Source organism: Meleagris gallopavo, chromosome 8 (genome assembly GCF_000146605.3).
Source record: "Meleagris gallopavo isolate NT-WF06-2002-E0010 breed Aviagen turkey brand Nicholas breeding stock chromosome 8, Turkey_5.1, whole genome shotgun sequence".
NCBI classification, from domain to species: Eukaryota; Metazoa; Chordata; class Aves; order Galliformes; family Phasianidae; genus Meleagris; species Meleagris gallopavo.
Window position 1 is genome coordinate 16,277,749 of NC_015018.2, and position 14,368 is coordinate 16,292,116.

Here is a 14,368-nt window from a genome sequence, read left to right on the forward strand (position 1 = left end):
TAACAATGGTAGATTCAGATGCATTAAATAATAGAATTATATGAAACCTTTTTACAGGTGCCTTCCAAGTGAGCCAACATTGAATGTATAGGGTAATGTCAGCACATGTGGGAAGATAATGTTTACATATGTTTATGTAGATCTCAATGGTATTCACTGTGCTGCTTTCATTTCTCTGAGCTGCCCTCTGTTTCTGGCAGATGTATATCAAGAAGTTGATGGAAATAATCACTGTGGAAAATCCGAAGATGCCCTATGAAATGAAGGAGATGGCCTTGGAAGCCATTGTTCAGCTGTGGAGGATTCCCAGCTTTGTGACTGAGCTCTACATCAACTATGACTGTGACTACTACTGTGCCAACCTCTTCGAGGAGCTCACCAAACTGCTCTCCAAGGTGCTGAACAATCTGGCTTGTCCTTTGACTGTCCTTGGGCTGCTAGCCTCCTGCATGGGCTGGGGGGGATGTGGAGGGGAAAGGGTATATGGAAGAGAAAGTAAGTCATAACATGGTAAACATAAAAGCAGAACTTGCGAGTAGGAATGGTTGAAAGATTCTAAGTAAGCAATTTGATACGAAGAATGCTATTTAATATTTGGGAGCAGAATAGAAAATAAGCATGAAATGTATAATAACACATTTATAACAGCAGATAAACCATAAGAAAATGGTCAAATATATATTAGGTAAGTATCAAACATGGAAATTTTAGAGAGTTTTATTGTATGATCTAGGGTTCACAAAGCTGAAAGGGGAACGTCTCCTTCCTCATTATGGAAAGAGAGAGAGAGAGAGAGAGAGAGAGAGAGAGAGAGAGAGAGAGGTTTGTATTTAAAAGTTGTCTAATACTTGTGCATTTACTTTCCCAGAATGCCTTTCCAGTTTCTGGACAGTTGTATACAGTCCACCTGCTGTCTATGGAGGCATTGCTAACAGTGATAGATAGCACAGAAGCACATTGCCAGGCCAAAGTGCTGAATAACGTACATCAACAAGAGAAGGAAGTTGCCAAATCAGGCCCAGAAACAATGAACAGCACCAAAGAATTGAGCAATAGTAAGACACACTTCCTTGATATTTTGATATTAAGCTTAATATTGTGCTAAACACATGAATCTCATTCTGATAATCTGTGTATTAATCTTCATAAATATATTTTCAGTTTTCCTGTTGCATTTTTGTAACTACCCTCTGGTCTTTGTAACCTGCCTGCCAGAATAGGGCTTCAGTTCACTGTTTGAGAATGATTTAATACTTTTTTCTATTTCAGATCTTACCTTTTAGAGGATTTAGAAATCTCTTAGAGATGGAATAAACTTAACAATCTTAAGCAAAAAAAAAAAAAAAACAAACCTAGCAAACTTCTTTGTTAAATTAAGAAACTAGAACATGTAGTTAAATTTTGTATTGCTAATTGATCAAAACAGCACATGCTTTTTCATGTCACTGAGTTGGAAAAAAAGAATTACCAAGCTTAACTTTGCTTAATATGTACTTGTGAATAAGACTGGATTTTTTCTTTTTTGCCAGCTTCTTCTGTGACCTAGATTTGTATCTATTTGAGCATTAGTGAACAGAGAAGGTCTTTTCTTTATTTTCCTATGGAAATAAGACACGTGTCTGCTATGTTTGTTGCTTTGATGCTTATCACAATAGTGATAGCGATGAAACTACTTTCTCTCTCATGATTTTGACTCACATAAAGAAGTGAAGCATCTAGTTCCTGGGTTAGCACCCACACCGCCCAGCACCCATTCCCTGTCTTGCTCATTTGAGTAAACAATGTGGTGGAAATAAAATTCAGAGATACTAAAATGTGCACCTCATTAAGTTTTATATAAAGGCCATGCCAAAACTAGCAGGCACAAGAAAAGGGGGGCATGCTGTGGGATTAATGTAAACAAAGTATTGAGGACTCTGAGGAATCACAGGTACTGAAGAGGGGAAAATCCCTTAAATAAGCACAATTTTGAGTGGTCAGTTCCTTATTTCTTTGATATCTTTTTCCTTAGCTTATGTATTTGTGAGAATTTTTGTTTTGTTTTTAACGTTTGTAGATAATGAGAGAGCACACAGTGAGGGAAAATCCACCACTGTAGTCTCAGAGCCAGGTGGAGCATGTCCTCCCACCAGTGGTTGCCTTATGGCTGATCAGATGAAGCAAGGCTGCCTGGAATTGGAAGGAGGAGGTGAGACAGATAATAATCTCTGCAGGGCCCTAAATCTGAGTGTGTGTACTGAGAATGGTCCTGACATTTGCTGGCTGTTTTTACTATGCCATAGATTACTGCAGTTATTTTGTGCTTAATGCTGGAAAGAAATATAGTGGTGACTATTTGTTTTATATTTGTTTTATGTGTGCCTACTAATAGTTCAGTTTCTTCTGGGATTGGGGTTAGATCTGGTAGGCCACTTTGGAGCAAAAATGGATGACATTCATCCCAAAGTTTATAATTTAAGGTAGTCAGGGATTTTCCAGGGAATTAGTAATGTGAGTAATCACAGTAGCCAAAGAGTTAATTCTTATGCATGTGTAAAATTGTCCAGGAGAAGAAATTACTGTGCAGCTGTGCTGCAGAAAATGTGAATAGAGCAATGTAGTAGTTGGGTAGTAGGAATGTGACTGCCATTTGTAAGGCAGCATGTTGCAGCAAGGCTCTGTGACTGAAAACTGTGATGTGACAAGTGGGCTACTTGTTTCTCTAGGGATATTCTGGACTGTAATCATAATTTGTTCTTCTAGCTGAGAAGAGTATCCCCAAGAAGCCTACCCGATTTTCTTGCATCCTTCCAAGCCCTCAGGAGCTTATGCAGATTAAGAACAAAAAGAAGGTATGTTTGTGGATGTGTTATGGTGTGTTCTCCTTGTTGCCTGTGTCCTGTAAGCTTTGCATGACTGGTCATGTCTCAGAAGTTCTGAGTTCCAATCTCTGCTGGTAAGAGTTAAATAGTAATTTACTGAAAATTCCACTGTACTGCAGAGACAGTGATAATTATTATCTATTCTTGTTATTTAGTTGTGCTGAGTTGCAAGGAGTTTAGGAAAAATTTCTTGTCCCATTGTATGAGGCAAGTTCACCTGAATTCTGGATAGGAAAGTTCCTGGATCTAATTTTCATTATATGGGGTTAATCAGCAAATTCCATCAGAAAAGGCACATTACCTACTCTTGTCAAACTTGTCAGTGGGGAGTATATCGAGAGGCCAGTAGCAATAGTGCTAGCTAGCTTACTATTCTGCTTAGTCTCATATTTGCTTTATCATGAAGATGACTGAAAATATTGTCTCGAGTGTGGCAAAGCTGGTCTGGTGTAATTTTTTTTTTTAGCTTTGTTAATCCAGGTTATGGTCTAAACTGTACATCCCTGACCATGAGATGTTTGTATTCTCTTAAATTTATTTGAACAAGTACTGAGGAAATTACAACAGATCTTTTGCTAACAACATATCAATCTACTTTGTGATCCACTCTGTGAGCCTCCAGATCTGAATGTATTTTAAGTCATTGGTTTCTCTCTAAAAAGTTTGCTGCAGCACTGAGGATCTTAGTTCTTTACCTACATTGCAGTGCTGTTCTGGGATAATGCTAAATGACTTCCGGAGCACATTAGGGAAGATGCTTGTCAGCAGCCTTCAGAGAAACTGCTGAGTTTTGACATTAGTTAATTTCAGTTACAGTTTCAGTTGTAACTTCTTTTGTTGCTTTAAGTCTAGCTTTCAAGGCAGCCTGGGTGATGAATTTTGTGTGAAAGTCAGTTGTTGAGGGATACCTTGTATAGTACTTCCACTCTTCTAAATGAAAATTCTAATGAGACTCCAGTGGAAAACAAGGCTAGAAGAAATTAGGAACATTGCCAGCGGCTAGTCCCTGTGATAGCTGGGAGTTCCCTAAAGAAAATTCCAGGAGCTTCTAGAAGAACTACAGGACACTATAGCAGAATGCAGAAATACAGTCGCAATCTCTCTTAGTTTGCCCAAGGAAAATCCATTTTCTGACCCTAAATCTGGTAGTGATTTTATCGTAAGTGTGTAAATAGGGAACACAAAACATTCAACTTAAGAAATGTTGATGCTGACATGGCATGGCACTAGCTTGTTCTGCTTCCTTTAACTAAAAAAAAAAAAAGAAAAAAGAAATTACCACAGCCGGAAGGCTGAGAAAGCTAAATAAAAGCAGAAAACACATTATGCATCAAATGGAATGGTTTTATTCTTTTTTTTCCAAAGGCAATGACCAGAAGCTCAGAGGCTGTAGGACTGATGTGATTATAAATGCAGTGCAAACAGCCAGCAGTTTGATCTCCTTTCACATGGTCTTAAAACAAATTCTGTTATGTTGTATATAACAATAGAATATCCTTGGGGCTTGCTCTACAGGATTTATTGCTGAACAGAAATGCTCCTAGTGTCGCAGTCCCTTCAGACCTAGCATAATGGGGCAGTACATGGTTATTATTATATTACACCCTCACTGGTTTCTTGTGCTGTCTATGCTTCAGGAGCTACGTGTTTCACTGAAGTTTGAAGATGTTCACACAGGCATGCTCACAGGCAGGAAACAGAAAATTGGTGACTTCTCAGTTATTGAGAACCCAGGGGAGCTAGTAATCACTAAATGAGTTTAGTTCACTAGGTCATCACTAGCATTTTGATCGTGATAGGCACTAACATGGAACTGACATTTATTCTAGTGCCTTAGTAAAGTTCATATGGTTATTTGTGCTTTTGGTTTTTCTGAACACCAACAGAAAATTCATTTAACCCTTTCTCAGTCTGGTGTTCTATTACACTGACTGTGGTACTGTCCAGTTTATTCCCTTCTGAACTAAAAATATACTCATTCTTTCCAGCCTCCAAGTAGCCTTGCCTTGCTAGAGCATCAGCATGGTTCTTGAAAGCTCGTCTCACATACTGAACGTTGTCTAGTGCTTAGGCTTTTGTAGTACATTTTTCTTGCATTGATTAAAAACTGAGGACTCTTTTTACGTGCCATGCAGTGAGGTAGAATGTGAGAGCCTGGAGCCAAAGGGGACAGACAAGGGCATGGTCTAGTGCTTCCACTGTAGCTGGACAGAGCTGATCTTGCCTACAAGTTTGCGAAGGTCCTTTCTCTGCACTGTTTATGTACTTGAGTAGGTGAGGCATTTGGAGTAGCAGAGCAAATTGCCCAGTGAAACTTTTAAGCTTTTCATATTTAGTCTGTTCAGTATGACTTGATGCTGAGTTCTTGTGATGAATACAGATCTTCTGTCCTTGATTAGCCTTTCCCACTCACACAGTACGATAAACTTGATCATGCTAACGTTAATCTATTTTCTATTTAATGCTTTTGCTTCAAATGCTAAGAACAATCTAAAGTAAGAAATGCATTTCAAGACTGTAATTGTCAGAATGTTGTCTTCAGCTCCTGATAACTGGCACAGAGCAGTTCAACCAAAAGCCAAAGAAAGGGATACAGTTCCTGCAGGAGAAGAACCTTCTTGCCACTCCCATCAATAATAACGAGGTGGCCAGATGGCTACGGGAAAATCCTCGCCTGGACAAGAAGATGATTGGGGAGTTTGTGAGTGATCGTAAGAACATAGATTTACTGGAAAGCTTTGTTGGGTCAGTATATTTATGTATCTCTTTAATCATGAAGGCATAAAAGTTGAGTTCAATGATAAATTAAAATGTAGTACAACAGTAATTCCTGGAGGCATGGGATCTGTATCGCTTGGTTCTCTGTGCACTAGCATGCCTTAATTCTGTACTTCTCTCACATATGGCTAACACCTGAAATACTTATAATAGTATGACACCCAAATTGTTTTCAGGAGGGCCATTCTTTGTGAAGACTACCAAGATAATTAAGAATTTCTGTAATTATTAGCGGTTCTTAGCTACGTTTTGCCTGCTCACGGTATTTTTCTTTGTTCTTCATCCTCCTTTACTATCTATTTTCAGTGGCATCTATTTTTCAGTGAAATCTGCCATTCTGATGTTGAACCAAACAAGACTGTAGTCAGTAAGTCTATCCTGTCTTTACTGTCCCATTTCATTTTCTCACTGCATTTCATTCTTGTTGCAGGACTTTCAGCTTCCAAGGTTTAAGACTAGATGAAGCTTTACGACTTTATTTAGAGGCCTTCCGATTACCAGGGGAGGCACCTGTAATCCAGAGACTGTTGGAAGCCTTCACAGAGCATTGGAGGGTGTGTACTTGCTGGGCAGAAAGCTCAAACACTGTTTCTTGTGCATCTGCCTTGATGGACGTGACAAATCAGACTGCCTATATAGAATCACCAAGGTTGGAAAAAGACCTTCAAGATCATCCAGTCCAGCCTCCACTTACCACCAATAGTACTCACTAAACCATGTCCCTCAACACAAAATCCAAACGTTCCTTGGACACCTCCAGGGTCAGTGGCTCCACCACCTCCCTGGGCAGCCCATTCCAGTGCCTGATATATAAACTTACTGTATGCTGCAGATAGTAGCTATTATTTTGTAGGAGGTAACAGTTGCACATAGATTTACATTTTGTTTTTTGGACTATAACATAGCCTGATTTTTTTTTTTATTTTTATTTTTTAGTTTGTCCAAGAGATTATTTAGTGCTGTGGATAGAAAAATGGTTATTTTGATCACTGTTATATCCCTGTTACCATAGGACTGACTTGTGCCTGTATTTGCCTTTCAGAAATCAAATGGATCCCCATTTGCTAATAGCGATGCCTGCTTTGCCCTGGCCTATGCAGTTATTATGCTGAACACTGACCAGCACAACCATAATGTCCGCAAGCAGAATGTCCCAATGACTCTGGAGGTGGGTGCTAGTGGTGTAGGCACCTCTCTTCTCTTGTTTTGTTAGCAGTGAAATATCTGGCATTCTCAGGGGTTTTTTTGTTTGTTTATTTCCCCTGGTATTCATGACTCATGTATACAGTAAGCTGGTGGGCAGCACTGAGGTTGAGTATAATTGGAGAGGAGGGCTGGAGGTAAGGGACAGTCTTAAGAAGTATTGTGCTTAGCAAGACAGATTGGCAAGTTAGTCAAGAGGCTTCTGTGCCTGAAAAAATGGTGAACTAAGACAGAGTAAGAATGAGAAGATCATTGAACTGCTTTTCAACAGCTCAACAGTCAGGACTTCGAGAGAGTTCAAGTCCTGTGACTGTCAGCGTGCAATGCAGACCTGTCACTGATGTCCAGCTTCAGCTAAGCATGTGTTCTGTTATCTCTGTTCTTTCAGAGTAGAGTGAGTAGAGGCAGGAGCTGCTGTGCACTGCCATGCTGCTAAGAATAGCTTTTTGTTTTTGTACTTTGAGGATGCATCTTGATGAATGCAGGAAGATCTCCTTCTGGTCCCATAGAAAGCAAGTGGAGTACTGAATGAAGCCAAGCAGTTCAAGCTGGACATACTAGGAGAGTTACATCAGTGTTTATTTATTTTTTTTTCCCCAGGAGTTTCGGAAAAACCTGAAAGGTGTGAATGGAGGCAAGGACTTTGAACAAGACATGCTGGAAGACATGTACCATGCCATCAAGTAAGAATCAACTTGACATCTCCTTGTATGCAGCGAGAAAACTTGAGTTATTTGGTCTGTGAGATCTTCAGTGACCACAGAGAGGCTCACTGATCATGTTTGTTTCAAACCACCTTCCAGCTCCATGTGGGACTGTCACGGTGACAGCAATAGACTTGTATCTTTGGATTCTCGCCATGGTATTTTAATCCATAGTGCTTAAGCTAATGTTAAAAAATACACAACTTCTTTCAACATGCATAATAATGGCTGAGCAAGAGCAACACATGAGAAATGTTTAAACTAAGAAGCCTCTGTCCTCCAGGCCAGGCATTTAGATTTCTTCAGAACATTTATGCAGTGCCAGAGATAGCAGCTCATGCCCAGGACAGCACTGTTGCCTTGACGTAACTGCCCGGGTCTTAGTTGCATATTTCATTTCAAAAGCTTTTCAGCTTTTCATAGGAGTCTTCTCTGTACACCCAATCTCTTTTGCCATCCCTGAAGCTCTTGGCATTCTGACCAGTGTTTGAAGAGAATTCCTGGTGGCTGAAGCCTTTTTGGCCACGGACTAGCTGTGAGGGGGGGGTTTAGTAATAATTCAGAAATCTACCCTATCAGTAAATCCAGACACTGCGAATTTGAAGCTGAGAGGATTATGTCTCTGAGGAGACAGGATATAACTCTTGACTCTCAGCTGGTTTCAATCTGCAGTTTCAGGCAATGACTCCTGCTGGAAGCAGGACAGTGTGCTTATGTTGGGCCTCTCTTTTGAGCCTTATCAGGAAGCTGCCTGTACCAACTATCTAGAAATTCTTTGAGTTGGCTCAATCTTTCAAGTAGAGTTCTGGTTTTGATTGACCTCTCTTTCCTGAGGGTGTTGTTAATGTTGTTTTAGTAGTATCCTGAGAATATTGTCAGATTTTTCAGTGAGATTGTGACTCTGTTCGAGTCTGTTTCTATCCTTCCTTCACCAAATAATTCAGTTTTTTCATGTGATCAATACCTAAATTAATGGCTACTGCTCCACTCCAAAGAGATTATTGTACTGTCATAGTTGAAATGGAGGGTTATTATTAGGAAAATAAATTAGACTATAATCTGTACAGAATAATACATGATCTCGTCAGGATCTTAGCATTTCATTTTTGAGTACAGAATTTCCTGAGACCTTCCAAGTAAAACTCATTCACTTGCTCCTGTTAATAGTAACAAAAAATGGATTTGTTTGAAAAAAAAAAAAGTATGCTACTGACTACTAACACATTTTCCTGTATAATCTCAGTAATGATTGCTCTTGTCAAAATAACACAGCTCCCCGAAACTGAGAAGAGCTTATTTCCTATGCATAAACCAAGGTGTTTGTTTTATAGGTACTGTTAGCACATGAAAATTGCTTCTTTGGCAACTGAAGTACATTATTTTTTTTAGATTCTATAGATTCTCTGTTTTTTGGATTGCTTGGTCTAATATTTTGACTAGTTTTGAGACCATCCTCAATTACTTGGTCATTTGGAGAGAATTATCTCTTGTGCAATGTTACCCAAATTTAGGGAGCATGTATTTTAACCCGAGGTTTCAAGTACTACTTGGCATTAATCATAATTGTTTTATTATTGCATAGTTTTAATCAAGTTAGAGTAGGGAGCTGTGGTACTCTGGGTATGAGTCACCCATTACGCATTTCATTTCTTGCTTTATTTTAAATTGAGTTTGTTGGCTTTCTGATATTTAATTCTGACATAATTTGAATATTCTTATACAAAGTTGCTCATACTACTTTGCTGTGGTATAACAATTTTTTTTTTTTTATTTGAGAGCAATGAGATATGCATAGTGCACTGAGTGGATGAGAGGTGGGGAATGTGAAGCTACACTAGCATGCTGTCAGAAGTTTTCCAACATTTAACTGCAATATAGGTTGCATTTTCCACCTGTAGCTGCTTCTTCCATACTATACTCACACTTTAGTGACCCAGAGTTCCTGATAGCCACCGCACTTTATATCCAACGTACTGGAGAGGGGCAGAAGAAGCAAGCAGGCTTTAGAAAAGAGAATGTTGCAGGAACTGGCAAAAACACTCCAGAGTAGATATCAATTAACTTTGGGACCATGTAATGAAAGGTACTGTGTAAATGTTATGTTTGGCTCAGAATGAAAAATTCAACCTTTCTGCCTTCCTCCCTTGTAGAAATGATGAGATAGTGATGCCAGAGGAACAGACGGGCCTGGTGAAGGAAAACTATATCTGGAATGTCCTGCTGCATCGTGGTGCCACTGATGAGGGAATATTTCTCCATGTGCCCTCTGGAAGCTATGACCATGATCTCTTCACCATGACATGGGGGCCAACCATTGCAGCACTTTCTTATGTTTTTGACAAGAGCTTAGAAGAAACAATCATCCAGAAAGCTATCTCTGGTTTCAGGTAGGTCTTACATTTGTGAAACCCAGAAATATTAGTTTGATTATTATCTCGTCTGCCTGCTGAAGAGGTCACAATGAATACCAGCTGTTACTTTTCCTAGCAATTGAAGAGCTTTTTTTAATTATTATTATTATTTTTTTAATTATGGCCTATTCTCCCCTGGACTTGTTCTTTTGTTAGTGTTGATTCACCTAATGTTGGCCTTTCTTAGTGCCACTGGCCACATGGTTTGACTGGTGTGTGGCAGTAAGTTTGAGTGCTTTGGGGTATGTATTTTTAAATTCCAGCATAGTTACTAGACTTGCTGACACTGCTGTATTGCTTAAAAGTGAAGGGAAAATACTACTACCTTGCATAGTGATGCTGACAAAGTCCTGGGATATCAAGAAAACCGTTCATGAACTTATGTATATGAGGCCATTGCTGTGGCTGGATGGGATAGAGATTGTTCGTTTCTTTCTGTTTTTTGTTTGCTTGGGTTTTTGTTTTTGTTTTTTTACCTTTTTCCTGTTTCTGATCAATACTTAATGTTGTTATCTCTGAGATGCTGTATTGGAAAAACCTCTGGTTGTGCTCGAAGGCAGACCAAGCCATGTCTTAAGTGTAGTTTTAAAGCTCTGTTAATATGCTACTGTAGCCACCATCTCTTGGAAACAGCAGGTTTAGTTGAACGTTTAATGTCAGCAACTTCTTATGTCAAGACATGAAATTTGGCATATTGGCTCAGCTGCAGGTAGTTTGTCTGTTTGGACTTGATTCTTGGAAGTGATCCTGGCATAATCACAGACAAATATCAGCAGTACAAGACTGAAGGATGATTTTGATTTTATGATGGATAATAGACTCTATACACAAGCATTTGTAGAGAGGAAGGTCTAAACTGTCAACGAAAGGCAGTCTGATTTACTGTCTTGTATAGAGACCTATCTTCCAAGTTATTACAGTGTTTTCTGTGTTCTTCTTCCACTAGGAAATGTGCAATGATTTCTGCTCACTATGGCCTCAGTGATGTGTTTGACAATCTCATAATTTCTCTCTGCAAGTTTACAGCCCTCAGCAGTGAGGTAAGTTTGGAAGGAGGGGAAAGAAGTATGTTTTTTAGTATGTTGGAGCTCTCTTCTTTTGTTAAGTAGTTTAGTTGATTTATTTTACTTTTACCAGTATCTGTAGATAATTATCAGCCCCTACCCTGAGTTTTCTAGTGAAGGCAATGAAAAACTGTGTGGTAAAGCAGGAGTTCTGTTGCACAAGTCCAAATAAGTATATTTCCTACATACTCAAAAGTAGCAGTTCATATAAAACTGCTTATTCCACCTATTTCATATGAGGAAACTTAGATCTCCATGTAAAGGCAGTGATCATCCATACTCCCAAGTGAGTTTATTCATTTCAGTTATTAAATATTTGGCTATAGAGCTTGTGCAGTGCCAAGAGGGACTATTTTGTGATCGGTTCTCTGTAAGTGTAGGGGCTGTGCATCTGTGCAGCATAAAGTGGTTCGAAAAACATATTTTGAATTGTTCACTGGGATCAGGAAATAACATCAGCAGTTTGTTTCATCTTTAGCAAGAGCTTAAGTACTATTTCTGATACAGTCCAAGGTACAATGATTGATTTAAGCTTTTCTGCTCAGATCTTTTTGCTTGGAACATCACCTGCCTAATTTTTTTCCCCTGAGGTTTTTGGTAGGTAGTATATGGCAGAAGGTGCTAGGGAGATTACAATTCCTTTCTAAGGTCAAACATATAAAGAAATCTACAACATTGTTCTTAGAACCTGTACAAGACCCACAGTGAGCAGAACAGAATTTTGCCAAATTGCGCGCACACACACACAAAAAGGAGTGGGGCTGGAACAAGATCTTTAGAGGGTGAAAGTATGGGTGTAAAATGGCCCAAACAGATGATTTTTGAAATCTTTCAAAGGGATAGCAGAAAGAGAACAGTCTTGCAAATTAGTCCAGTTAATGGAGTTTGGCTGTTCCAAAACTGTACAGAAAAATAGAGTTGTCTGAACTGGATGTTTTTTATATTGCTCACATCCTGCATTGGTAGCAATGAAAGAGCACCAGCTTGACTGTTAAAAGACAATAAACAGAAAGCAAAACCCTCAACAATCAAGCAGTGGAGTTGCTTTTGATTCCCTTTTCCAGCACATCTCACTACAGTAAAGATGAAATACTCGATCCTCTCCAGGCATACCAGATTTTGAGACTACCAGCAGATTACACAAGGAAAGGAATGTCTGCTGTGAAACAACTGTTTGACACAGATTTACACAGTAGAAGCAACTAGAATAAGCTCTCAGAGGCACCAGCTATTGCCAGCTGCATCCCATCTAGTTGTGAGACTAGAATCCGGAGCAGTCTTAAGTCTGTGAAAATTAAGCAACTATGCCTTTTGCTGATGATGTAGAATCAAGGAATTCTGGATTTGAACCGAGCTGTGAGTTTTTATCTTCGGCTAATTCCAGCTACACCAATTACTTTCTGCTGCCCTAAAGTCCTGAAGTGCTTGAGGACAAAGTGGGATATGACAACTGAACAAATATTTGAGAGACAGTCTCATGGAAGGGGAGAAGAGATGAATGTCTCCAGGGACTGAGGAAACAAATCAAAGAGGAACTGTTAGAAAGTGGGAGAAGAATGTTGAAGTGTTGCATAGCTTAGAATCATAGAATGGCCTGGGTTGAAAAGGACCAGAATGGTCATCTAGTTTCAACCCCCTTGCTATGTGCAGGGTTGCCAACCAGCAGCCCAGGCTGCCCAGAGCCACATCCAGCCTGGCCTTGAATGCCTCCAGGGATAGGGCATCCATAACCTCCTTGGGCAACCTGTTCTAGTGTGTCACCACCCTCTGTGTAAAAAACTTCCTCCTAATATCTAACCTAAACCTCCCCTGACTCAGTTTAAAACCATTTCCCACTGTCCTATCACTGTCCACCCTCGTAAACAGCCATTTCCCTTCCTGTTTATATGCTCCCTTCAAGTACTGGAAGGCCATAATGAGGTCTCCCTGGAGCCTTCTCTTCTCCAAGCCAAACAAGCCCAGTTCCCTCAACCTTTCTCCAGAGGAGAGGTGCTCCAGCCCTCTGATCATCTTAGTGGCCCTCCTCTGGACCCACTCCAAGAGCTTCACGTCCTTCCTGTACTTGGAGCCCCAGTCCTCGATGCAGTTCTGCAGATGGGGCCTCACAAGAGCTGAATAGAGGGGACAGTCACCTCCCTTTCCCTGCTGGCCACCCCTTTTTTAATGCAGCCCAGAACACAGTTGGCCTTCCAGGCTGCAAGCGCACACTGCTGGCTCATGTCCAGCTTCTCATTCACCAGGACCCCCAGGTCCTTCTCCACAGGGCTGTTCTCCTGGAGATCTTCCCCCAGTTTGTATAAATACCTGGGATTGCCCCAACTCTAAGTGCAGCACTCTGCACTTGGCCTTATTGAACCTCATTAGGTTTTCATGGGCCCACTTTTCCAGCCTGTCCCTCTGCCACTTCCCAAGCAGTGATCAGGTGTCCCCACTGAGCACTGCAATTGCTATTCATAGCCACTTTGTTTAAAAGAAGAGGAATAGAAAAGAATGTGGAGGTGATTAGCTTGCTGTTAACTGGTCTTGAGAGCAACTTTATATGTCCGAATGGTTTTGGCCTTAGTTTCCATATCAAACAGTAATGGTTGCAGCCAGAGAGGCAGTGATACCTTATTTAAAGGTTTGATTCTGGGGTGAGTTCCCATAGCACAATAAGTGTTTTTGTAAGTTTGCATTGAGCACTTTCAAAGTGTTCTGTAGTGCAGAGCTTAGGTCTAAGTGTCTCAGTGATTTAGCTTGCTCTGGAAAGCAACCTTGTCTTTGTTTCTGTGTCAAGCAAATATGAGCTGAGTTAGTTGTCCACAGCATTGTGCAAAGAATTGCTGCCTTTTCTGTAGTCGATTCTGATCAGTCTGCTATGATTTCTGTTGGGAAAGAAACAAGTCTTGCTGACTGCTGCCCCTTTTCTTTCCTTTAGTCTATTGAGAACCTGCCGACTGTTTTTGGAAGTAATCCCAAGGCCCATATTGCAGCAAAGACTGTGTTTCACTTGGCCCATCGCCATGGTGACATTCTGCGGGAGGGCTGGAAAAACATCATGGAGGCCCTCCTGCAGCTTTTCCGAGCAGAACTGCTGCCCAAGGCCATGGTAGAGGTAATCACAGCCAGCTCACGGATAGCTGAGGACTCGGGGAGTGGGAAATTGGCTTTTCATAGAATCAGTTCAGAGTGGTGGAGAGCTCCCTTGCAAAGAAGGCCTGGATTTGGTAAAGTGTGTACAGATCTAGAAAGCCATCAAAAAGTGTAATGTTCAAGTAACATGCAGGCTCAGCTTGTTTCACAGCATTTCTTTTTTTTTTTTCTTATTTTTGTTTTTGTTGTATTTGAGAAATTCCACCATTCATTTT

General features: G+C 40.3%; 1 protein-coding gene across 5 annotated transcripts in view; it reads left to right on the top strand.

Annotated features, from left to right (window-relative positions):
• The window catches only part of GBF1 (golgi brefeldin A resistant guanine nucleotide exchange factor 1), a 93,628-nt gene that overhangs the window by 68,523 nt on the left and 10,737 nt on the right, over positions 1–14,368 (top strand). For 4 of the 5 annotated variants that reach the window (XM_010714425.3, XM_010714426.3, XM_010714427.3 and 1 more), the window contains 11 exons: positions 201–395; positions 869–1,055; positions 2,057–2,188; positions 2,743–2,831; positions 5,404–5,606; positions 6,070–6,193; positions 6,682–6,807; positions 7,443–7,525; positions 9,697–9,933; positions 10,904–10,997; positions 13,939–14,115. In XM_010714425.3, coding sequence (XP_010712727.1) covers positions 201–395; positions 869–1,055; positions 2,057–2,188; positions 2,743–2,831; positions 5,404–5,606; positions 6,070–6,193; positions 6,682–6,807; positions 7,443–7,525; positions 9,697–9,933; positions 10,904–10,997; positions 13,939–14,115 — 1,647 coding nt within the window. The remainder of the gene's footprint in view (positions 1–200; positions 396–868; positions 1,056–2,056; positions 2,189–2,742; positions 2,832–5,403; positions 5,607–6,069; positions 6,194–6,681; positions 6,808–7,442; positions 7,526–9,696; positions 9,934–10,903; positions 10,998–13,938; positions 14,116–14,368) is intronic. The other variant, XM_019617599.2, reaches the window with a different exon arrangement.